The 25,037-nt window shown below is 39.5% G+C and overlaps 1 protein-coding gene across 30 annotated transcripts in view; it reads right to left on the bottom strand.

The window, feature by feature from the left end:
* DLG2 (discs large MAGUK scaffold protein 2) overlaps positions 1–25,037 on the bottom strand; it is a 982,239-nt gene that overhangs the window by 518,392 nt on the left and 438,810 nt on the right. For all 30 annotated transcript variants that reach the window (XM_088159292.1, XM_088159294.1, XM_088159295.1 and 27 more), the window contains one exon: positions 7,965–8,126. In XM_088159292.1, coding sequence (XP_088015418.1) covers positions 7,965–8,126 — 162 coding nt within the window. The remainder of the gene's footprint in view (positions 1–7,964; positions 8,127–25,037) is intronic.

The following is a 25,037-nucleotide window of genomic DNA, read 5'->3' as shown; positions in this document are numbered from 1 at the left end:
TGAAAAGGAGAGAGGGGAGAAAAAGGACAAAACAAAACCAACTCCAAAACACAAAAGCTAGGAAGCTACCAGGGCAGTGATCAAAAGTATTCTTATAAGACCACTGCTACTGGGCTGAGCCACCCTGGGGATAAGAAATGCTTCATGCAGATTAGCTATACTTATGAAATGCAGTCAGTGTAAGCAAAGAAAAGGATGCAAGATTAAATTTTAGATGGCTTGCTAATATATCCATGCATACATTAATATGTCCTCTGTATAACCCCAATTAATTTTGTAACTGCAAGAGAAAACTTCATACTGCTGCTCCTGACATGTAACAAAGCCTCAGCCTCTCTCAGCCTTCTACAGCTTTGAAAGAGCCTCTGAAATGCAGCATCTTTGCTCAGGAAGAACAGCCTGTACTGAGGCACTGCCTCAATTCTTTGTCACACCTCAACTGCAGAGATTAAAGCAAATTCAACCTCTTTTTTTTCTTTCCTTCCCTATTTGAACTTCATCTCTATCACAGGGTTCTTCCCCAGTAATAGGAATTAAGGGATCTCAGCAGCTCTGGAAAAATAAATGTGGTTTCTTACCACAGACAAGATTATCCCCAAAACACCAGGAACTGCATCTACACAGGACTATCAGGCCTGGTAATGCTGAAAGCTGTAGCAACCAGCTTTATCTGCATAAACCTGGCTCCCTGAGGCTAGGGGTATTTACATTACCAGGGCAGAGGACTCCCCTGCAATTGCTCAAACCTGGTCTAGGGGAAGGTTTCCCTGCCTAAGGCAGGGGGATGGAACTAGATCATCTGAAAAAAATGAAAACTAGATCATCATCCCTTTCAACCTAAACCATTCTGTGATTCTGTGTTTCAAAACAGCTAAGCAGGTCTGTGGAGTGCATTTCCTTGCACTGTTTTCCAGCTCTGGACAGAAACATCTCAAGTTTATTTACAGGTCACATGATCGACTGCAACATCAGGAGAGTCTTAGACTTTGTTCAGTTTTCACAGTACCCGTGACCAATGCATGACTTCAGTCTTTATACAGAATTCAGTACCAAAAAAATAGTCACAAAGTTCGTTGAACTGAGAAATGAGACTGTTGCATTTGAAAAAAAAAATTGCTATATAATATTTTTACCTTATTTATCCAAATTGTCTTCAGAACTCAATTTTTATTGAAGTCAATGTTAATTCATGAAATAAATAGCTCTTGTCTAATCTACATTTTTAGACACAAAAAATTACTCTTTATGACAGTTCCCAGGAAGCTCAGGCTAATACATTTTTCACAGAATCATTAATCATCCAGGCTCATCCTCAGAGCCTCTTTCTCCATCTTTGTTAATTTGTCAGACAAGCACAGCAACCACTGTAGTGAGGTCTGACTCACACCTGGACAGGGAAAGCTTCAGAGGTGAGGAAAAAGCTGTTTCATTACAGACAGAAAAGGGTGAGTGACAGATTCCAGGAACCTTCACAGGAATGACCTTCCTGCACTCAGGAGGATAAAAAGAAGAATGATGGACATTCAAAGGATACTACACACTCACTAGGAGATGGGAATTGGGAAAGAGAGACATCTGTCTTGGAGCAGAAACAAAACATCTTTTCTGCACTAAATACAGAGAGTCCCAAAGAATCATCTGGTCACTCATGGTGTGAGGGGCTCTGTATTGAGTCCAGTCCTGTTTAATACCTTTACTGATCATCTGGATGAGGGGATCAAGAGTAAATTTGCAGATGACACCAAGCTGGGTGAAAGTGTTGATTTGCTGGAGGGTAGGGAAGCTCTGAAGGGAGACCATGAAGTTTTATAAGGTCCTGCCCCTGGGGCACAGCAAACCCAGGCAGGGCTGCAGAGTGGAGCAAGAATGGCTGGAAAACTGCCCAGTGAAAAGGACGTGGGAGTGCTGGTCAACAGCAGCTGAACATGATCCAGGGTGTGCCCAGGTGGCCAAGAAGGCCAATGGCATCCTGGCCTGGATCAGCAATGGTGTGGCCAGCAGGAGCAGGACAGGGATTGTCCCCCTGTACTGGGCACTGCTGAGGCCACAGCTCCAATCCTGTGTTCAGTTCTGGGCCCCTCCCTGCAAGAAAGACATGGAGGGGCTGGAGCGTGTCCAGAGAAGGGAACGGAGCTGGGGAAGGGTCTGGAGCACAAGTGCTGTGAGGAGCAGCTGAGGGAGCTGGGGGTGTTTAGCCTGGAGAAAAGGAGGATCAGGGGGGACCTCATCACTCTCTCCAACATCTGAAAGGAGGTCACAGTCAGGTGCGGGTTGGTCTCTTCTCTCAGGCAACTGAACCTGTGCCAGGGGACATTCAGGTTGGAAATCAGGATGAATTTCTTCAAGAAAGGGTTGTTAAATACTGAAATCAAGTTCCCAGGGAAGTGGTGGAGTCACCATCCCTGGAGGTGTTCAAGAAATGACTGGACACGACACTTAGGGCCATGGTCTAGTTGACAAGTTGGTGATGTGTCAGAGACTGGATTCAATGATCTAGAGGTCTTTTCCAGTCTAAATGATTCTGTGATCCTATGATTCAAGTAATGAGTAAGACAAGGCTTCCTGCCACTAAAAAAAAAGTAAAAATGTGTTCTGGCATTGGGAGACACAGCCCTCCTCCTTCTGTAAAGCAATTTGTACAAATGCCAATTTGTGGATAACCTTAACTTTGTAGACTGCTGGGCCCATTTGTTCCATGTGGAGATGGTTTTTCTCCTCTCTCCACTGGAAAGTCATTCCATCAATCCTGACTTTCTGCAAGCTGTCAGCAACCCAGCTGAGCTGCAGGACAACATCCTGGGACAGAAGGAAGAGGAGTAATAGCCAGTGTGGCTCCTTCCCTTCCAGAAAGTGAGGCTATCAAAGATGAGGCAACTGAAGAGGTTCATTACTGATCATTCTTGTTTGACAATACTTAGCTTAGGATAGTAACTTCTTTTTGCTCAATTTCCACTGATGCTTACAGTTGAAGCTGGCATTAAATTAGGAAATGGAGATAGCTGGAATGGCCTGACATTTAAAATGTTCAGACAACCAAGAAGATACAAGATCCTTACAAGTATTTTTACTTTTCAGCTTATCTTAACAACGTGGAGTATACTGAAAAACAAAAATAAATCTAACATCACAATAAGACTAGTGAGGTTCATTTAGGAGCCAGGGTTATCATTCATTTAATGAACACTGATTAGCTCTGTTCCTGGGAGGAAGGGGAAGAAGTACGTATTTAATTTAGAGACAGAACTTGCATCTCTGATTTTCAGGTACAGTTATGTTGAATTCAGATTTCCCAAAACACCAGGGATTCACAAGGCACTTTTTACTGAATTAGTACTTTCCAAGGCATCTAAGAAAACTCTCAATATTATATCATTAAGCTTTATAAACGCAGACAAAAGAATTCTAAGCTTACTACACCATCTCGTGTCAAACAAGGGGAAGTGCAAGAAAATTATTTTAAATTATTTTTTCATTACACTACAGACTTTTTTCCTTTAAGTGATTATTAAAACACAATTCCATCACCTCCATAAGTTGAAAATAGCATTTGTTATCTTAATATGGCAACTCTAACAAAACTTCTCCAATGCTAGCATTTTCCCAAATGTTAATACATCCACGTAACTGAAAACCTCCTTTACAACTTCAGTGTTTGACATTCAAAATTGCTTAAGCTGTTGAAAATTGTGTCTTCTGCACACTAATAGGCAGATCAACCTTTAAGAGGAGTTTGAAGCTTTCTAAAATTAAGCATTTTCCAGAACTAAGTTGACTGCACATGAAATGCTACACAGGAGTAAAAAAGCAAAGTGAATGTAAAACAAAATAAGGTGAAGAAGTGAAAAATACAGGGAAAATAAAAGAGGATGTAGTTTGTAGCAAAACTGCTTTTGTTCATTATTATCTTCTGAAAGGGAGTAATCTGGCTAATACATACTAGATTTTAGGTACTTGGAAGATAAGAAAAACATGCCTACCTTCGATTTCAGAAAATCTATTCACATTTCTAAACAGTATTTATCATAATCAGTATCTGTGTGTCTCAAAGAGATTTTCAGGATGTATGAGGACCACATTTCTTATTATTCAGCACATAAAACAAGTGCAAGGGTGTTGAAAAAAATTAAGTTTTATGTTTTCGTTTCCAAAACAGCCTGCTGAGGTAATCAATAATCACAGAATCATGGAATCACAGAACCACAGAATGGCTGGGTTGGAAGGGATCATCTTAAAGATCATCAAGACTGCTGACATGGGCAGGGTTCACCTTCCACTAGACCAGTGTGCTCAAAGCCCCATCCAATCTTGAACACTTCCAGGGATGGGGCATCCACAGCTTCTCTGGACAACCTGTGCCAGTGCCTCACCACACTCACAGTAAAGAATTTATTCCTAATATTGAATCTAATAATCTAATAACAATGAGCTCCACTAGGGTGTTTCTGTGCTACATCAAACCACACAATCTGAAATATGAAATTAGAGCCAAATTCTTTAAGAATATGTACACTTCAAAATGTAAGATGCATCTGTTCTATGCAAACATGGGCCATATCAGGCATTTTAAATGTTGGATGTTAATAAAAAGATGGTCTGAATGCTTCCATTCTGAATGTCAGAAAATGTTTCAAGAATTCCTGGAATGTTTTACCTGGAGATGTACGCAGGGGAATAGACGATTTCTCTTCCTGAACTTCAACCATCCACAAAACTTTCCTCTGTAATGATGCAAGCCTGTCCTCAAGCTGACAAGTCGGATTATGGATGCAAACTGAGATGTTCACTGAGAACTGGGGAGCAGGGTGATGGTAGCAAGGAGTCTACATGCACAGACAAGGTGCAACACCTATGGCTTCCACAGATGGCTGTGAGCACTGGTCAGTTGGGAGGGCTAGAATCAGCCAGCCCAAAGGGAAGTTTTATAAAACACAGAAACACAGGGTCACAAGGTTGGAAGAGACCTCTAAGATCATTGAGTCCAACCCAGTGCAACACCTCAACTAGACCATGGCACTGAGTGCCACATCCAGTCTTTCTTTAAATACATCCAGGGATGGTGATGCCACCATCTCCCTGGGCAAACCATTCCAGTACTTTATCACTCTTACTGTAAAAAAACTTTTTCCTAATATCCAACCTATATTTCCACTGGTATTTCCACAGCTTAAGACTGTGTCCTCTCATTCTGTCAGTTGCTGCCTGGAGAAAGAGACCAACTCCCACCCGACTATAGCCACCTTTCAGGAAGTTGTTGAGAGTGATTAAATCAACCCTGAGTCTCCTTTTCTCCAGGCTAAACACCCCCAGCTCCCTCAGCCATTCCTCACAGGGTTTGTGTTCCAAGCCCCTCTCCAGCCTTGTTGCCTCCTCTGGGAGCTCTCAAGTGTCTCAACGTCCTTCCTAAACTGAGGAGCCCAGAACTGGACACAGCACTCAAGATGTGGCATCACCAGTGCCAAGTACAATATATCATAATTGTATGATCTTTGCAGATTTCTTTCCAAATGAACAAAAATACATGGAAACGAGCAACTCTTTTATTTTGCCAAAGTCAAGTCACTTAGGAAAAGTGATGTGATTAGGATGGACATGTGGCTGGGTCTTGGTACAACGTTTTTGTTCCAAAGCATCTTAACTAGATTAATTTTATGCTCAAACATTTTCATTTTATGGTATTATTTCAAAACAAATATTGGGTAATCATCCTGTCATCAGGGCATCGTGCAGTCACTAAACTGCTTCAAAACTTGCTGGAGAGGTGCTGCAGTCCCTATGGAGAAATGCAGGCACTGAAATGCAGCCAGGCAGTGATTTAATCCCACCCCACCTGACAGCCAATTTGCTTGGGTGAGTGGTCAAGTGGACAGCCCTAGTGGCACACAGGATGTGATGTGACCCCTGGCTTGGTGTTAAGGAAACTTCCCAGTCTGACCATTCACAGACTCTAAGAGTCACACTCCCAGCACCAGAAACTGCACCTAATGCATTCCTCAGCACTTGGGACAAGCAGATTCATGGCTTTCATGTATGCACATTTTAGCTTTGCACCAAATGCGAATGCAACCTGTAACCAGAAATGTGAGGCAGAAGAATTCCTCCAGCCTCCTGAGCTAAATCTCTACTGAAGGTTGAAAGATGGGACACAGACAGCAGGGGGAAGCAGGGACTTCAAAGCCATTTGAAGAGACAAACAGCTAAATTTAGATTAAGTGGCAGGCATGAGACTATTAAGTGGCAGATATAAGACACTGTGAATCTGAAGGAAACAAAGGAAGGGGACAGAGTCAAAGACAAAAATCCTCATGCTGAAGGGACAACTTGCAGGAGATACTGATTTCCATGAGGAAATACTATACAGCTCCTGTCCTACCATCACTTCAGAAAACAGCAGCAGACAACAACTTTGCCTTGTTATGAGAGCAAATAAGACTGGGAGCTGTTTCAAGGCAATTGTGCATGTCTGGGGATACCCTTCACTTCACAAGCTTTTTGACATCATTGCTACACCCTCAGCTTGGATTATGTAGCCTTGCTTGAAAGTCTCCAAATGTGAAGAACGATATCTGGTTTTGACCTTCATGAACAAGAAACACCACTGTAATCACAATACTCAAGGAGTCCTAGACTGGAACAGGGATGTTTCCTTTCCAGGCCAGAAATTGCTTGGTCTGTGATTGTCCCCTGATGCTACACAGAGGCCTCATGCAGGTAATCCTTTCCAAATAACTAAAGTGATAACCTCAGCACAAGATGATCTATCACTGCTTGGTACAGTTGGCTTCTGCAGCAAAAGTTAGGTAAGTAACTCAGAAAAGTACTAAAACCTGATAAGACAAAAATCATACAAACTAAACACAGGACCAACAAGAGCAGAGGACAAAGATTCGTGTGCATGGCTATTCCATGAAGGCTCAATGAACACCAGCTGTATTCACATCAATCTTTAATAATAAACATTTCCTCTCACTTGTAACCACACTTGTAAACACCATGCTAGGCAAGCAGTGTCCATTTCACAGGCTTTGAGCACCAGAGGGAGCAAAGCCCATCTGCCTTGTTTGCTGGAATAAAACTATTACCCAGAACATCACCACCTCTAGTAAAGAATATTATTCTTTTCCCCCCACCTCCCCAGGACTAGTAGAAACTAAAATAGACAACCCATCATGCTAATCACTGCATCTGTGCTCCTTTCACAAGAAAAGCTGTAGGAATATTTTCAAACCACTGCATTCTTATTAAGGACAAATGTAAAATTTCAGGAATGGATTCCTTTTTGGTTATTATACAGGTTCACCAGGAAGAGAAACATTTTTGCCCAATGAGATATATCAGAGGACATCAGACCCACATACAGCTGAAGCTTCTATATTTTATAAATAGTTGCCTTAGTTAACAGAAAGATATCTCTACAGCACTCTGAATTGCATCAAAACCCACAGAAAACTGCAAGTGCTTGAGCAGCAAGGATATGAATAGAGGCAAATGAGCTCCCTTTTCAGACATAACTTGTGACTTTGATATAGCTTTCTGAGAGATGAAAAAACTAGGATTCCATCAGATGGTTACATATACAGTATTTTTTTATTATTATTTCTGAACAAGGATAATCAGGAAGGGAAGTCTGCCATTTAAAAATCACTGTGTTATTGAGGCCAAGAACCTGCATTATTCCTTTCACAATGTACAAAAAGCCAGGCTCATTTGCCAGGAATTATTCTTACTCAAGCAAAACCCTCACTTAAAGCAGAAAGCTCACATCTCTACACAAAGCTTTATCAACTAAACTATCACCTGTTCCACTAGAGCGAGCCTTAAAAACCCATTACAGGACAATCAATCTGCAATGATAGATTTCAGAAAGCTGCTTGTCTGTTTGTACAACAAAATAAGTTTCCCAGGCATTTCGTGCTAGGCTTTTTCTTGTATTTGAGGACTAAAGCCATGAGTTGTAGGGAGCCTACCTTCAAAGGAGAAATGTGCGACTGTAACACGTATCCATGGACATTCTCTATTTGAGACAAGTTCTTCTCTGACACGTGAACAAGCTCTGGGCCTCTCACTTCATGGGTTAAACGAGGCAAAGTATGGTCATGTGGAGCATCCTCATCTTGATAACGATATTTCTAGAGGAAGAAAACATCAACGGAGAACAAATAAGCTTTTAGGAGGTAATTCCTATATTTTAATATAATTGCGAAATAACAAATAAAATATGATACGGTAGACAATAATCATCGGATTTCCTAGTGTGTTATGGAGAGAATGAGTCATTCTTTTATTACCACTGTATCAAAGAGAGAAATGTAGCATCTGTCACTGATACACAAAACTTTCACCATCAAACAGACATTTGAGATGACACACTGATAATGAAGAAAAAGAGACGTTGATCAGCTAAGCTGTAGTGTCAGATCACGTTTCACATCCCTGTGTTAATAATTAGAGTTCTACAGCACTTCTCTGCAAAATACTTGAGTTATTTTCCACTTGGTACTGTTTACTCTGATGCTGGAGAGCACACATGCACTTCCACAGAGCCACAGTCCCACAGAAGATTCCCCTGCAGTAAAGTTCTAACCTTATACCCTTCTTCAACAACATGAGGGGTTTGTCAAAGATCCCATATGAAGTTTGTAACAACAAGGAATATAACTCTAAAACTTAAATTAAATTACCTGATCTGTTCCCCAGCTAGAATGCTTTGTAAAAAGGTGCCATCCCCTCAGCTGTGTCCTGAGGAGGGGGCTGTTGGATAAAAGCCCAAGACTTGTTTGTATGGCCATATAACAAAAATTACTCTGAAGTCCAGGTACAATCACAAGAACATCCCAAAGCAGACCTCTCCATGCAGCAGTCCTCTCTGCTGCTCGTCCACTTCACTTGGACCACGGAGCTATGGAGTGTTACTTCATTTACTCATCCCTCCTAAGGAAACTACCCCAGTGTATTCCTGCCTTCAGTCTTATGCATGGAAATGTTTCAGGACTTGCCAGTTATTTTCAGAATACACATGTGACATGATTTATTCTCTTCTTCTTTTTTGGGATATGCCTGCAGCCCTTCACATATTCACTCTTCAGATAACATAATTAATGAATATATGAAATGACTGGCACCAGCCAAATATTATTTGGGCAAGAAGCCATCAGTCTAATAGTACTCCAGCCAATGTTACATTTAAGGCTTGGCACACAGATCATTTAAGCCACAAGCAATCAATTATTTTTTTAATCGAGTGAGTACTCTTTCTAAAAAGATGACTACTCTGAGACATCCCCTTTAAAATGAGTAATTTGCTAAAACGTAATTAGGATAAAAAAGAGCAGAACACCAGAGTCATGTCATTACCTCAGGAATGGGGAAAATGGAACTGTCCAGCGGCTACTTCTTAAGGAGACAAGACAGCAATGACAGAAGCCATAAGAAGTTCTATCACAGAATATAGAACCATTCAGGTTGGAAAGGATCTTTAAGATCATTGAGTGTCCAACCGTCCAACCCAGCACTGCCAAGTCCACCACTAAACTATGTCCCCAAGTGCCACATATACATGACTTGAAACACCTCCAGGGATGGTGAGTCAACCACTTCCCAGGCAGACTGTTCCAATGCTTGACAGCCCTTTCAGTGACAATTTTTTTCCTAATATCTAATCTAAATCTCTCCTGACACAACTTGAGCTTGTTTCCTCACATCTTATCAGCTATTATTTGGGAAAGAGACCAACCCCCACATCACTACAGCCTCTTTGCAGGAAGCTGTAGAGAGTGATGAGGTTCCCCCTGATCCTTCTTCTCTCCAGGCTAAACACCCCCAGCTCCCTCAGCCACTCCCCACCAGCTTTGTGCTCCAGACCCTTCCCCAGCTCCATTCCCTTCTCTGGACACGCTCCAGCCCCTCCATGTCTTTCTTGCAGGGAGGGGCCCAGAACTGAACACAGCATTGGAGCTGTGGCCTCAGCAGTGCCCAGTACAGGGGGACAATCCCTGCCCTGCTCCTGCTGACAACACTTTCCTGCAGATACAAAAATTAATACATAAATATATACAGGCTTCCCAGTTCTTGCAAGTTCCTGATCTTTTGGGTGGATGTCGGAGGAGTGGAGTCCCCCCCATTATAAGGATTCAGAGCTGCACTGCAAAAGAGGACTTGGAGGTTCTTGTGGATGATAAGCTGGATATAAGCCAACAGTGAACAGCCCAGAAAGCCAACCTCATCCTGGGCTGCATCAAAAGAGGAGTGACCAGCAAATCAAGAAAAATGATTCTCACCCTGTATTCTGATCTTGTGGTGCCCCACCTGGAGCATCCAACTCTGTGATCCTCAGCACAAGAAAGACATTCCCTCCTCTGTACCTGTTAGAGCAGGTCTAGAAAAGGGTTACAAATAGGATCAGAGGGATGGGGCACCTCCCCTATGAAAATAGGCTGAAAGAGCCTGATTGTTCAGCCTGGAGAAGAGAAGGTTTCAGGGTGAGACCTTACAATACTTTAAGGACACTTATATAATTGAGGGAGAGGGATTTTTGATATAGGCATGTAGTGACAGGATAAAGGGGAATGGTTTTAAACTGTAAGAGGTTTAGATTACATATTAGGAAGAAATTATTTCCTCAGTGTGATGAAGCATTGAAACAGAATGAAACTCCACAGGGAGGCTGTAGATGTTTCCATCCTAGGAAGGGATGTTCCAGCCCAGGTTGGATGGGACCCTAAGCAATCTAATTTAGTGGATGTCATCCCTGCCCTTGCAGCAGGTTGAATCTTTAAGGTCCCTTCCAATCCAAATAATTTTATGATTCTATGATTCATTCCATAATTATATATTTAATTAAATAAGATTAATTTGATTATATATAATTAATATCTGATCATATATACATACATATGTACATATAGATAGAGCTATATAGATATAACATATATGCTATTCTTTCCAGATGATTTTTGCTGTTTTACACTGCCAGAAGCAGTGATGTGGCCTTAAAGAGAGAACATCTCTTTAACCATCAGCAAATCCTTTCCCCATCACAGCACTGCAGTGTAGCTGTTGCATAAACAGGAGCCAAAGCCCAGAGTAAACTCATTCACCCTGAGCCCCGTGCTCCCAAAGAGCAGAACACTTGTGTAGATCTCCACTGACAGATTTGCTTCATAATTTGAATTGATCTATTTATCCAAGAACTCCACATTCCCAGGACAACTTCAGCAATATTCATGTTCATGTGCCATTAACTTTACGAAGTTTACAGAACACATTTCCACTGTTCTATTTGTCTTTGTCTCCCTCCCATCCCAAACCCAGCCTGTTCTTCTTCACAAAGTATGAGCCTAGAGCATTTCTGGGTCAATCCTGCTATGGGTTTGCCTAATGTTCTTAGCACCAAAAGCATTGATTTTCATATATCTTTCCTCCCACAGCACCCCTTCATTGAAATGCTTTCAGCTGTGAACCAAAACAGCTTGACACAGCAAAAAGCCAGTAGTAAGGCTGAAAATACCAAACCAGAATTAAGACACTCCTGCAGAAATGCCTCATTCATCTCCATCACCCAGCTCTGATGGGGTCCTGCAAATGTCCTTGAAAAAAATGCATTCCCTAGAAACCTTTCTCTAAGGATTAATTGAAATTTCTGGAGGGAAAAACATGATTGCACGGAAATGCTACTCTTCATTTGACAAAAGAACAGGTGGATGTCTTATGATAATTAAATTACAAATCAGTGCCTGCTGCTGACAGGGTATTGTACCCTGCATCAGATATTTAAAATCCTCTGTAATTACCTATAATGGGGGTGTGGAGTGCGCTGCTGTGAATTTTTAATACGAACAGGCCTTTTTATAAGAGATCATTTTCTCTACAGTGAGAGGTTTCTACAGCATCACTGCTCCTCACATCATACTGTCTAAAAGGAGCATTTCTAAAGCTGTGATTGCCAAAGAGATGTCAGCTAGACAGAACTGAAGACATGAATCCAGCAGGAGGTAATGGTCAAAAACCTTAAATTTCAACAAAGGCAGTTCTCAAGCTACAGCAGCCAGAGTACTGCACTGGCATGAAAATACAGATGTTCTTATGACCTACCTTTGACAGATTGACAGTGAATCAAGATAGCTGGGAATTTGTCATTCAATTTTTGGCCAAAGGGAACTGGTATTTTTACAAAAGTATGTTGGTTTTTGTTTGGTGGGTGTTTTTTTGTTTTTGTTTTGTTTTGGTTTTTTTGTTGTTGTTGTTGCTGTTGTTGTTGTTGTTGTTATTTTTTTGGTGTGGATGTTTTTATTTTTTTTTTGTCATTGCCATCAGTTTGCATAAAATGCAAATGGAACATTTCATTTTATATCAGGTCAAATTGACCTAAGCTGCTGAATGTTGCCCAGCTGGAGTTGCCATTCAAAAGCATGTCTCTAGTTCTCTACACAGTTCTTTGGCTGGACCACACTCCAGTACATCACACATTCCTGCTGCTTGCAATAGGAGGGCTGCAAAAGGAGGGAGCTAAATGTGTCAGAGGAGTGACAGGCTCTACAACACCCTGAAATGAGCAGCCAGTGAATCCTGGTCTACAGAGAATCTTGACCTACTAGAAAACACCCTGAAATGTCAAGAGATACATAAGGGAAAAAGCAATATTGCTTTTCACTCAATGAAAACTTTATAGTAGATATAGCTTATAGATATTAATAATGGAAAAAAAAAATACCACCGCATGCTATGAGATAATAACTCATTCATGAGTGAATCCTGCTCCCAATCACTGTTCAAAGCCAGTGTGCTAGCCAGTGGCCAGTATATTATGTTTTATCTTGGGAAACAATAACAATACTACCAATTTTAGCTCTTACACATCAGCATTTCGAGTACTGAATACAATTTCTGTTTTACAGTCCTCCTAAGGAGGGGCCAGAGTTCTGCTCCTCACAAGCTGTGAGTCTTCATATATCCCATTTAACATTGAGACCACAGGGAAAGGAATTTCTCCAGAAAATTTCCCACATGAGACAATGACTTCTTACAGATCCAGTTTTCTCACAGCAGTCAGGAAATAGGCAAGTTGTGCAACTGGGTCCCAATACTACCTTCTTCTTAATTCTCACTCACTTGCCTTTTCTCTCAAACCATCATTTGGGCTGCTTTGCAGCTCCCAAGTAAGTTAGCCCCATTGCTGGTCATCTGCTGGAAGCTGGACATGGGAGTTACCTTTGAACAGGGCAAGCATCACCCACCTGCATGAGATTAGGTCCAGGATTCAACACACTGGATTTTCTGAGAGAGGTTTTGGATGCCCCATCCCTAGAAGTGTTCAAGGCCAGGTTGGATGGGGCTCTGAGCAACCTGGCTTAGTGGAAAATATCCCTGCCCATGGCAGAGGAGTTGGAAATAGATGATCTATAAGGTCTCTTCTGACTCAAACCATTCTAGAATTCTGTGATTTTTTTTCACAGTATTAGCAGCCAACAAAAAAAAAAACCAAACCCGAAAAACAACATAATGGACTTGGTCCATTTAGACAAATGAGGAATTTCCAAAGTCCTACTGAAAAAACGTTAAAGTCACCTTGTCTTACTTTGGTGCTCAGTATTTTCTTTGGTCTTCAATGTGTTGAATTTTACTGTCACTGCTCTCCAAAGGCAGAAAATTTCAATGTCATACCAATGAGCATCTTTGGAAAACAAACTTTACAATTTGCACACACAAATCATTGGGCATTCATCCAATCATGAGCAGAAATAATATTACTCATCCAGCTGATTGCAAATGAGCAACACAGCTTGAATTCTGAATATTTGCAATCAATCTATAGAGTAAAAAGAGAAAAAAATACTCTTCTCATTATATAAAATGGAAGAAATCACAATCTGCTTGCCAAGACTGTGGAAGTAGATTAGGAAGCTTAAATCATTGAATAATTATACTTATTGTGAATGACTTGCTCTTTTGCTTATCAAGTAGATTTCCAACAAGCTTGTCACTTTATCACAGCAATACCTTCCATCCGAGAAGCCCAAAGAGCTTTACAAGTGGCAGTCAAGACTGATAATATCCTGTTGATGTGCATCACATAAAGGTGGGTAAAATTAGGCACAGAAATTCAACAACTTGTTCAAGGTCACAGAGAGAATCAGTTCATTAAGCAGTAGTAGAACTTAGGGAATTTTTCCGGTCTGCTCTTTAAGTCCAACATCTAGTGCACCTGCACTGAATTAATAGCAATGATAATTATTATTATTTAAACATAAGATTGTATGTTTGCTGATGCCATTTTAATTTATTTTCAATTTTTTGGTCTGTTTTTTTTTTCCCTCACAAATGTTCCAGGGTAAAGCAGTCTTTCTAAAGTCAGGACTTAGGTTTTTCTCTGTCTCAGTGTAATAGCTAGCAGTGCTTTGGGTGATTTACAGTGTGCTATCTCTGAGAAACACATAGTGAATTTTAGAAGACAAGAGGTTTCCTCTTAGTGCCAAATTAGTTCACAGAAAGAACATTATCAGTGCAGAATACTAAGAATTTGCATATGTTTTCCATTTAGTACAATAAGAAGTTATTTTTTTTTTAGGAAAGAGAAAAAAAAGTATAATTTCTTATCTCAGTTTATTGAAAGTACCAGGTTTTTGCCCATAGCAGGGAATATATGCTTAGTTAAAAAAAAAAAAACTCAAAAAACCCCAAAACAAACCAACCAACCAACCAACCAACCAAAAAAAAACAACAACAAAAAAACACCAAAAAAAGGCAAGCATAATGCACTGGAATAAATATGTTTTACAGTATTCTCATAATATTTTTTTTAAACCCTAAATGATTTTATTTTTCATGATGAAAAGAAGAAGTGAGATGGGTATTAGCTAAGTACCTCTTCATTTTATCAGCTGGAGGTAGTTGCACCTTTTCCTCACAAGATGGCACAGAAAGCATCGATTTAAAGCATAATCTCACTTTGAACTATGATGTGTTGCAGGGAAAAAATAAGTATTCATGCAATGTCATAAAACTTCAAACGATTCTGATTTTGAACTGACCTGATATAAAATTATTAAACAAACAAACAAAAAAAGGCAGCAACCTTTTATAGTGAGTATGCATAGAGAAGCAGTGATCATACATAAAGCTGGCAGATGGAAAAAAGTTTTAACAGTTCATAGAAGCATCAAAAAATTACAAGCAAGTAGGAATCTAACAGTTTTTGCGAGCTTTAGAATGAACAAAACCACTATGTATTGACAAGATTGAGAATGCTGCATTCCTCCAGGAATTCTAAATCCTAATTAAAACCGCCTGCATGCAAATCTGTACCATGAGGTATTCAGCTCCATATGCTGCATCACATTTTGGACCTGTTAACAGCATCAGTTTAGCCCTCTGGAGGCTGCTACTTGCTATCCAATAATTTAAAATAGATTTTTAACTTGAAGTGCCAATATGCAAAAAGACATTCTAAGAGGGTGGCTTTGCTTGGATTAAATGGTGAATGTGGCTGCAGACTACAAAAACCAGCAACAAGAAAAAAGAGAAAATCCAGCTAATACTGATTGTTTATCTAAGGGGAGCAAAGGAAAGCTGTGGGTGGAACGGTGCCATTTATCAGCATCAGGCAGTAGCCACTTCTCTATCCCTCTGTCCTGCAATAACATCACTTGCTTACTCCTTTTTCTTGCCTTTAATCATTCCACTCAGAGTTTTGGGGTTTTTTTTCTGGTATGTCCATGTTCCCTCGATTGCTGTAGGAGCCTTCATGCCTCTGCATCTCCTTTGTTTTCCCCTGCAGCTCCCCATGCAGCCCTAGATGCTCATCCCCACTGATCCCTCCAATTCTGCTGCTGCAGTTCCCCAGCACGGATCCTCACAAATTCTCCTTTCCCACCTCTTGCCTGCCCTAAAGAGCAGCTTCTGGCATGGGGGTGGGGGAACTGTGCTGGGGTTACAGCTGAGAATTTGGAGAGGCAGAGCTGGGAAATGCCATCAGTTGCCATGTCTCAGTTTCCCTGCCAATAAGCCTGTGGTGGGAATGCAGCCTGGCAAAACAGACCCCCCAGGTTTACATCAGAAGAGTACCAAGTAATCATGGACTGTAATAAATAAATTAGGTATTTGCATTGCCTGAAACAAAGGATAAAAGAGAAACAATAAAAAACCCCACAGAACTAATGGCTTGCCCCTCTTCTGTTTTCTGTACCAAAAATATGTATTTTAATTTAGTTCAGCAGCACGTGACACTGTGTGTTGCAGCTGAAACCCTCTCCCCTATCTCTACACAAGATTATGTGTCTGTGGGATTCCAGTATCATTTTTCACAGAAACAGGGGAATTCTGCTGAAAGGCTCTATGAGGCAAAAGGATGCTCTCAGGCTAAGACAGGTGAATGCTATTGTAGATAACTGCTTCTATTCTTGCTTTTGCCACAGAACTCTCATGCAATGCTAGGCTTCTCACAAAACAAAAAAAATAACTTTCCACAGCTGTAGAACTGAGATATTCCCAACTTTAAAATGTCCTGCAAGCCATAAATGGCCAGTTTTTGCAGAAGTGCTGAGCATCAGCAGCTTCATCTGAAATCAGTGAGAACTGGGCTTTGTACAGGAGAAATACCATGGAATTCTGTGCCCTTGCTCACCTGCCCACTAAAAAAAATTCGTCCTCATTTGTGCCTGTTGCCTCTTGTCCCACTGCTTGGCACTAGGGAGCAGAGCCTGGCTCCTTCCTCTTGACACTCTCCCTTCAGGTACTTCCCTACATTGATAAGGTCCCCTCAGAATAACAGGAAAACCAACGAAAAAAAATAATAAGGGAGCAGTTGGAACTGCTTGCATTAAATAATGCATGAAGACATATGCTGAATGTAAAATGCCATATGAAGTACCAGTCCATGTACTGAAGAAAGCAGAAAGCCCATGAAAACAAAAGTAAGTGTGTAATTAAAAATGTATTAGAGTTGATGCATATTATAATAGTACATTACAATATACGGCCACAGAGGGCCTGCAATGAAATTGTTTAGAACATCTCAATTCTTGCATTTCCTAAATCTCAGTGGTTAACTTTATCACCCTGCCATCCTTTAACAGTTCTTTGAGCACAAAGTATACACACATAAAAATACCTCATAAATTTTAATAGCATTCCTGCTTCTTCTAGTGTGAAGAAGGTATATAGATAAGTATTTTCAGTATTTGTAGAAAACTAACTCTTCTTAAATAAAAATACACGTTTTGTGTACATAAACTTGACAATCTCACTGTTGTCATCCTGATGAACCTAGACCATTAGCTCTGAAGAGAAAACTCCTTTTCTACAAAGCAATTTATGTTGGAGCCGAACAAGTTATTACAAGTCTCAAATATTCTTCTTATCAGTTCCCTCTTTGAAAAGCTATGAATTTTTACCAACAGAAAGATGGATTTAATCCATTTTAACTAGATGTTCAATCGGCCAGTGAAAAACATTTATGCCAGGTGCATTTGCATGTGCTTGACACTCATAAGGGTTGAGTTAAACATTTCAATAGCATTTCCTGAAAAAAACAGCTTTAGGCCTTTGCATCTTAATCCTTTCACAGCCTTTCAATACAGCATAATTGTGGTAAAATAATCTAAATTTTCAGATTTAATAAGCCCTGGTTAGTGCACAAGCAGGGAAAATAGCTCTCATTCCAAACAGAACACAGAGAAACATCAAGATACTGCATTAACAAGGGAATATTTGCTTCACTGAGGCTATTGAAAAAACCCATATTCCCACATTTCATCTCTCCCCTGATCATCCTGATCTAGGGAGTTTATGGTTCCAGGGGAAGCTCCTTCAGCTCAGTGATCTGATGGTGACACATTAGGATAAGACTCCACCAGGTCAGGGCCTGGACATTAAACTGCACGACCTGCAGGTACACTGAGCCCAGTGTAATGGGAATATTGCTTGGGTTTACAACCTCTGATGAATTTACTACTCCTTGGGCCATACATTACCTGAAATTAAGAGGGAACATCTTATCATCACCTTTATTTATTCTATTTAAAAATAAACCAACAGGGGTACTGCACCTGCATCTTCTGAAGTGCCAAGCAAGCCTTCCAGCACAGCCTTCCTTAATTTTTCCAAGTCCCATAGGGCTTAGCCTGAACCAAGGCAGTGAGTGGGTCATGGAGAATAGAACTCCAGGTAGCAAAACAAAATGGTAGGAAAGCAAGGGATATGTGCACAGATCTTTCCTATCTGTAGAACTGCTTTTAGACTGAAGCATCTACAATTTGCCTTTGTCTTTCTTGGATCTGGAAGCATTTTTCACATTTGAGCTTAAGTGTGGGAATCAACCAGCATTTTCCCTAGTGGGTAAAGACAGTGATTCTCTGTTGGGACTATTGTTACTGAGGGATCTCCTTCTATAGTCATGTTGGAAGAATAGGAATATTTTTTAATTTTTAAGTGATTTGAGAACTCATGTTTTAAAGAAGCCAACTGGGCTCTTAGTGTCTGCAAACACAGACCAGAGTACAAACCTCAGTCACAGAATCATTAAGGCTGTGAAAGACCTCTGTGTTCATGAAGCCCAAGCACTAACCCAGCACTGCCAAGTCCACCCCTAAAGCTGTCACATTCAGATGCCTTTGAACACTCCCAGGAATGGCAATTCTACCACTTCACTTGGCAGCCTTTTCCAGTGCTTGAACACCCTTTCAATGAATAATTTTTTCCCTAATGTCTGATCTGAGCCTCTCCTGGAGCAACTTGAGGCTATTTCCTCTAATCTTGTCACTTGTTACTGGGGAGAAGAGACTGACCTGCACCTCACTGCAACCTCCTTTATGGTAGTTACAGAAAGTGATCAGACACCCGTTTTGTATCATGTTATGGTGTGTATTTGGCAGGGTTAGTAATGTCTAGAAAATTCTTTAGGGCTGAAAAATGCTATCTATATATGATAGATAGATAGATAGATAGATAGATAGATAGATAGATAGATAGATAGATAGATAATTTATAATTTATGGCATAGAAGACTCTCTGGGCATCAGACAATGATTTAGATGGAAATGTACTACCAGTCCAGGAAAATCAAAACTATACATGTCTTAACCTGGAGAACCTCAAACTTCATTGCTTTTAAAAGTTATTACCTGACTTTTCCATTGGATACAACTGTTGTGTGTCAACATTGTGTCTGCCTACCTTTGTGCTGAATTCTACAGTATTTTGCACCTTTCTTGATTTTTTGGTGGGTTTGCAGTTGCAAAGAACAGGGGAAGGCAAAGGACAAGGCTGAATATTTTAGAAGTTAGTAATGTTATCTTTCAGGAAATAAAAATTTCTTTCTGGCAGACTGACCTTATCAATGTTCAAAGCCATCCCTCTTTGTGATAACACAAGCTTAATTAAAAGGTTAAATCTCTCCTGCACTGAATGAAAAATTCCTATTTGAAAAAGTCTGGATAATGTAATAACTTTCTTTTTAATTTCTTTATGGTTTCAGCTGAAAATAAGTAAATTTATTGTATAAAATAACATGAAGAAAATAAAATCTAAATTTCATTGGTCCTAACACCTAGCTTTCAGAAAGGCTGGATAAATGACTGTCAGCTGAGTAACAATGTCATGGTACATTTTCTGTGTTCTTAATTATTAGAAAATCAGGACAAAGCAAAACCTAACCAGGTTAAAATTAGATTCAGCCCAGATCATAAGGCAATCATGAGGCACTCTTAACTTTGAAATGAAAGACATTATCTTAAAATGATACCCAAAACAAAACTCAGACAATCCCAAGCAAATAGCTTGGTCTAGACACAGCAGTTTTATTATTAGACAGAGAGGGTTTTTTAAGGCCTGATCCAACAAATGAATTGATTGATTATATAAATAAATATTTTCCAGAACTTTATATGTGTAGTGGGCCAAATCTGCAACATCCATCTGGAAAAATGGCCTATTTAAAGATATTATTCATTTTCCATGTTTTTTAGTGCTTGGCTAAGTTCTAAATGGATAGCCAAAGACTGATATCTCTGTTTGTTTTCTGATGAAGTAACAATCTACCCCAAAATAGAAGTTTTCTTGTAAAAATTACATCATTATCTCTACATAAACCACCTCTACATGGAAAGACGAGTTACTCTGCATTTTCTGTCAATCCCCTGCTACTCAGCTGATAATACCAACAAAGAAAAGAATTTGTTGGGTCTGGAGCTGTGATTTTCTGCTGAGGAAGAGAAATGCTTCCTGGGAACCAAACTGAGAGCTACAGCTCATTTTTATCCTGACAATGAGAAAGCAAGCATGATTTTCACTTGTTGTTGACCTTTGTTGCAGTTGGATCACAGATCTAAAAGTCAGCGCTATATATATAAAACATTATTCACATAAACTATCATGTATAGAGTGGGAAAAACACATTTTACTATTTATAAAACATCTCTGCATGAGTAAAGTTCTGGCAACATTAATCACAATTGTGTGAATGCCTATCCACAGCAAGGAAAATGAACCATTTTGAGTGATTCATCTCTGCTGCTCCGGAAGGGGTGGGCTGCCCTTGAACAGAGCTTGAAACTAACTACACAAAAGCTGAGATACTGGCACTGGTGAACCTCACTCAAAAGCTCCTCTGGCTCCCAGACTTGGAGCTCAACAGTGGATATGTGCTGTCTCTTGGGAGGTGTGTTTGGTTTTTGGTGTAGTAACGTTGTCCTAAATGCTACCTGATTAAACCGAAGTAAAAACTGCCTGTGTGGGAATTGCCAATTGACAATTTGTGAACATACAACTAGATTAGACGTTTAGATTACATACTGGGAAGAAATTCTGAACTGCGAAGGTTGAGAGACACAGAAGTTGCCCAGAGAAGCTGTGGCTGTCCCATCTTTTGAAGGGCTCAAGCCCAGGTTCGATGGGGCTCCGAGCAACCTGGTCTAGTGCAAGATGTCTCTGCCCATAGCAGGGGGGTTGGAACAAGATGATCTTCAATGTCCCTTCCAACCCACCCATTCTATGATTCCATCATTCTATGATTACCTTGGAAATTTTTTTTTAAACCAAAATATAAAAATAATTTTCTTTAACACCCTTGTACTAGTTTCACCTGCTGAATAATCACGATGATCCCTTTCAATACAAGCTTTCTGTGATTCTATCTGTAGTTTTGAAAGCCAAACATAGCATTAAGCAAATCCCAATTGCCAGTAATATTTTGGCCCTTTGGATCTATGTTCTCAGAGATATTTTTCAGCTTTGTTAGCTTGTTAAATTATGTCCCTATTAGCTTTTCCAGTTACCAAAGTAATGCTTACATGTTTCAGCAGAAAATGTTTGAAGATTTTCTTTTACAGGTGATTATCTAAAGTTATAAGATGCACGTTAGCAGTCTGAAAAAATGTAGAATGATATCTCACCTTTGAACTGACTGTCCTCAGTTTTTAAAAAATACTATTAGAATAGTGAAATTCCTAGGATATAGGATCTTAACACTTTGTCTTCTTGAACTTTCCAACTAATAATTGTCATTGAACCACTGTGAAAATGTTTTCTTTGTTTCTTATTGTACTGTATTTACAAAGCAATTCAGTAAAAATTTGTCTTAAACTTGATGAATAAGACTGTGAAATACATTACATTAACAGGACAAAGTCTGTTCTCAAAGCTTCTGAAGTACTCTGTTGGAGCCAATGTTTTCCAAGTGAAGCTCATTTTATCGTTGTACCAAAATTTCAAAGTGTTTCAGTTATTATGCTAATCACATGAAAATTAGCAGTTCTCCAGTCCCTCCCACCTCACTAATTTTCTCACATCAGTGCAGCTCATTTGCAAGTGTTCAGCTCTCACCTGGAAATAGGTCAGATGTCTGCATTTCCCAACACCCTTGCATCCCTTCTGACAACTCCCTGCATGCTCTCAGAGTTCACCTGCCTGTAAAATAATTTGAACACCTGCACTTCAGCTATACATTGCCAAGCTATATGAGGTAGCCTCATATGCATAAGTGGCTACTCAGGTATTCTGGACCCATTCTGTTCCTTGTTCCAGCTTCAGAATGCTTCAGATTTTCAGTAGTACTTTTATATAAAAAGCATTGACTTGGAACAGGCTATAAATGGCACATATTTGCAGTTCTACACAAAAAAACTGGAGCTTCTTTTATGTATCCTATAAATCTGGAATTGCAAAAGGTGCCATTGCCATGCTTCTTCTTTGAATTTATTTTAAAATATACAAAGAAAAAAAGGGTAGCCATTTCCTCTAAAACATGAATTCCTAAAGTGACTCTATATCTGACATTTCTGTCCAGTCATGTACTTGTTTGTTTTTATATGTTAGCTGTTTTTTCCTAGGATATATCAGAAATCAGTATTTGATCCTTATTAGTAGGATGTGGAATATATATTACTTGTTATCAGGAAGAAAGTATATGCATAGAAGTCCCAAAAAAGCATGAAAAGGATTAAAAACAAAAGCTATCCCAAGTGGAATTAATGCTAATATCTATATTTATTCATACTACTACCCACAGGGGCTCCACATTTCAAAAACTGATTAAGCTGATTTAAAATGAATTAAATGAAGAATTTCCTTAAAAAAACAAATGAAGGGAATTCAACATCTCATTCAGTTGCTTTACTTTAACTGGAGTGCCAGTTTTTAAAATATTAAGATGCATATAATTCAAAACAAAATTCAAAGGAAGATTTGAAAGGCATTAATTTGCTTGCAAGTATGATTTTAAATATTTTGAAGACACTTAATGAAGATGGATACATTCCTATGAAACATTTCCAAACGGAAAAAAGTTTATCTGTTAGTTTTAACTACCTTAGAGTCACATAAGCAGCCAACATATATATATATTTACACAAATTTCATTTTCTGTTTACTTCCTGTCCTCAAAAAAGAGCTCGCTTTATAAATATTTTTACCTAAAATCCCTTTAAAGGACTTATTTTAGATTTCTGTATATTAAAATGACAGAAAAAGAAGGCTTAGAAAAGAGACAAATATTATTCATTAGACCTGAAGCTCAAGAAGGGATAACAATGAAATTTATTAGATCTTTAGTATAGTTGAAAAAAAGCAGGCAAATATTTTGGCATACTGTCTAGGAAATTAAATTTGTTTCTATCTTTAAGCATTCCTAATCTGTAATTTAAGTCTCAAAGAGAAAATTATAAATAAAGTAAAACAAAATAAAAACAAGGAGTTCAGAGATGATGTTAAAACTCACATTTCTCTTCTGGATGAGGGAATTCATAGATATCCTAAAAGTGCAATTGCCTATTGCAGACTTTCTTGAAGCTCTCTCTGATATCTTATGCAATCCCTTATGTTTCCAAGTTTCAAAAGAACTTTTAAGAGGGCCTAAATTATTTCTGTGTTAGTTAAGCCACCTGCAATTCATTAAGGGGAGAAATTCAGCACACACATCAAATCTTAACAATCACTTTTTTTTTGCCTTAACACTTCCAGTGAAATGTGCTTCAACAAATTTGACAAGTCAAAGGTGAGATGCACAGGCTCCATAGTCAAGGGTTTGCATTCATTCCTTTGTGCGGGATGATCTGCAAAGCCATCACAGTGACCATTAATTTCAGTAACATAAAATATGCAGTGAATCCCATTCCATCTCCCTTGTAAATGGCTCTTTTAGCCAAGACCTAATAGCAGGAGTGGCAAGCTGAATATTGATGGCAGATCTTTTCCTCCGGACATGCAGAAAGCACCGAATGCTGAACTTTCTGCTCCTGCGGAAATGATGTTCTTAATTTCCCGAGGCTCGTTAGAAAGTCCCCAGACAGTGCTGTGTCCAGCCAGCATTCCTGTTTGCCATCAGCATCGTTTGAACGAACGATCACTGCTAATGGAGGGAGGTATCCTGTGCTCCCAGCCCTCTTAACAGCCCTCGCAGATGAGTTATGCTGCTTTCAGCCCTGCTCCAGCCCTGCAGCAACACCTGAGATGTCTCTAAGAGATGCAAAGATCACCGGGGGAAGTATCCCAGGAGGGATGGGAAACTCCTCGCCCGTACCCCAGGTAAAAGAGGGAGTGAGGTCTGAACATTTTTGAGTTCTGCATCAGCAGTACAGACTACCTGAAGAGTTGGGGTTGAAGATCATCAAACAGCAAAATAACCCACAGAGTTCACAAACACGTGAATGGCCAAAGAGAGTTCAGAAATTTAAAAAAAAAAAGAAAATCACACTCAAGTACGTTTTCTTCTATATGATCTTTCATAAACAATACATGATTTGGTGAGTAGATGGAGGAATTTGCAGCTCTTGGAAATACCAACATATATAATAGCACAGCAAGAGGAAAGCCAGGGATTGTAGGATTGAAACATGACATCAGTCTATGTTGACACAGGAACAAAATGAAATCAAAGTAGCAATACTGAAAATGCTTTTGCCAGCAGTATGAGGTGGGGAGATAATATAAAAAACCACCATTGATAGAAGCAGGCATGGTCAGAGAGCTCCATCATCAGTGTGCACAATGCTGCCAAACCCAGAGGAATGAGAGTTTCTCTCTTTACAGAAATGCTAGGATTCTGACATACAGAAAAGGTTTACAACAGAACTCTTGTTAGGGTGTACATGCACACAAATATATATGAAAAATATTTTAAAATTTTAATAAAATTGTCAGTCTCAGCTTGCACTGAGACTGACACTTGTATGGACATCAGTATTAAACAGCACAAAAAAGGTTTTGAAGGGGTATTAGTATATTTATCTTAGTGAAAATGAAATGAAAAGTCATTGAGAATGTTGGATGCAATATTTCTGTCCTTCTTTTATAATTTCTTAGGCAAAGGGAAGACAGCACTGTCATAGCAAAAATGGTTTCACAAAGACATTTAAAGTGTGCTCTATAATGAAGAAAAATTATGTTATTGCAGAACTTAAAGCACAGAACATCTGGTTTATTCAAAAGACTCCTATTAGCTGAGTGGGATTATAATGACCAAATGCACCAACTTCATTCACACAGAAAAATATTTCACTTAGCAGTGACAAGTTTCTTTATCAGTTTGGTGGTGACATTGAGAATTAACAACA

Source organism: Sturnus vulgaris, chromosome 2 (assembly GCF_052056855.1).
Source record: "Sturnus vulgaris isolate bStuVul1 chromosome 2, bStuVul1.hap1, whole genome shotgun sequence".
Lineage (NCBI taxonomy): Eukaryota > Metazoa > Chordata > Aves > Passeriformes > Sturnidae > Sturnus > Sturnus vulgaris.
The sequence above is the reverse complement of the archived record's forward strand: the minus strand, read 5'-3'. Positions and strand labels throughout refer to the sequence as shown.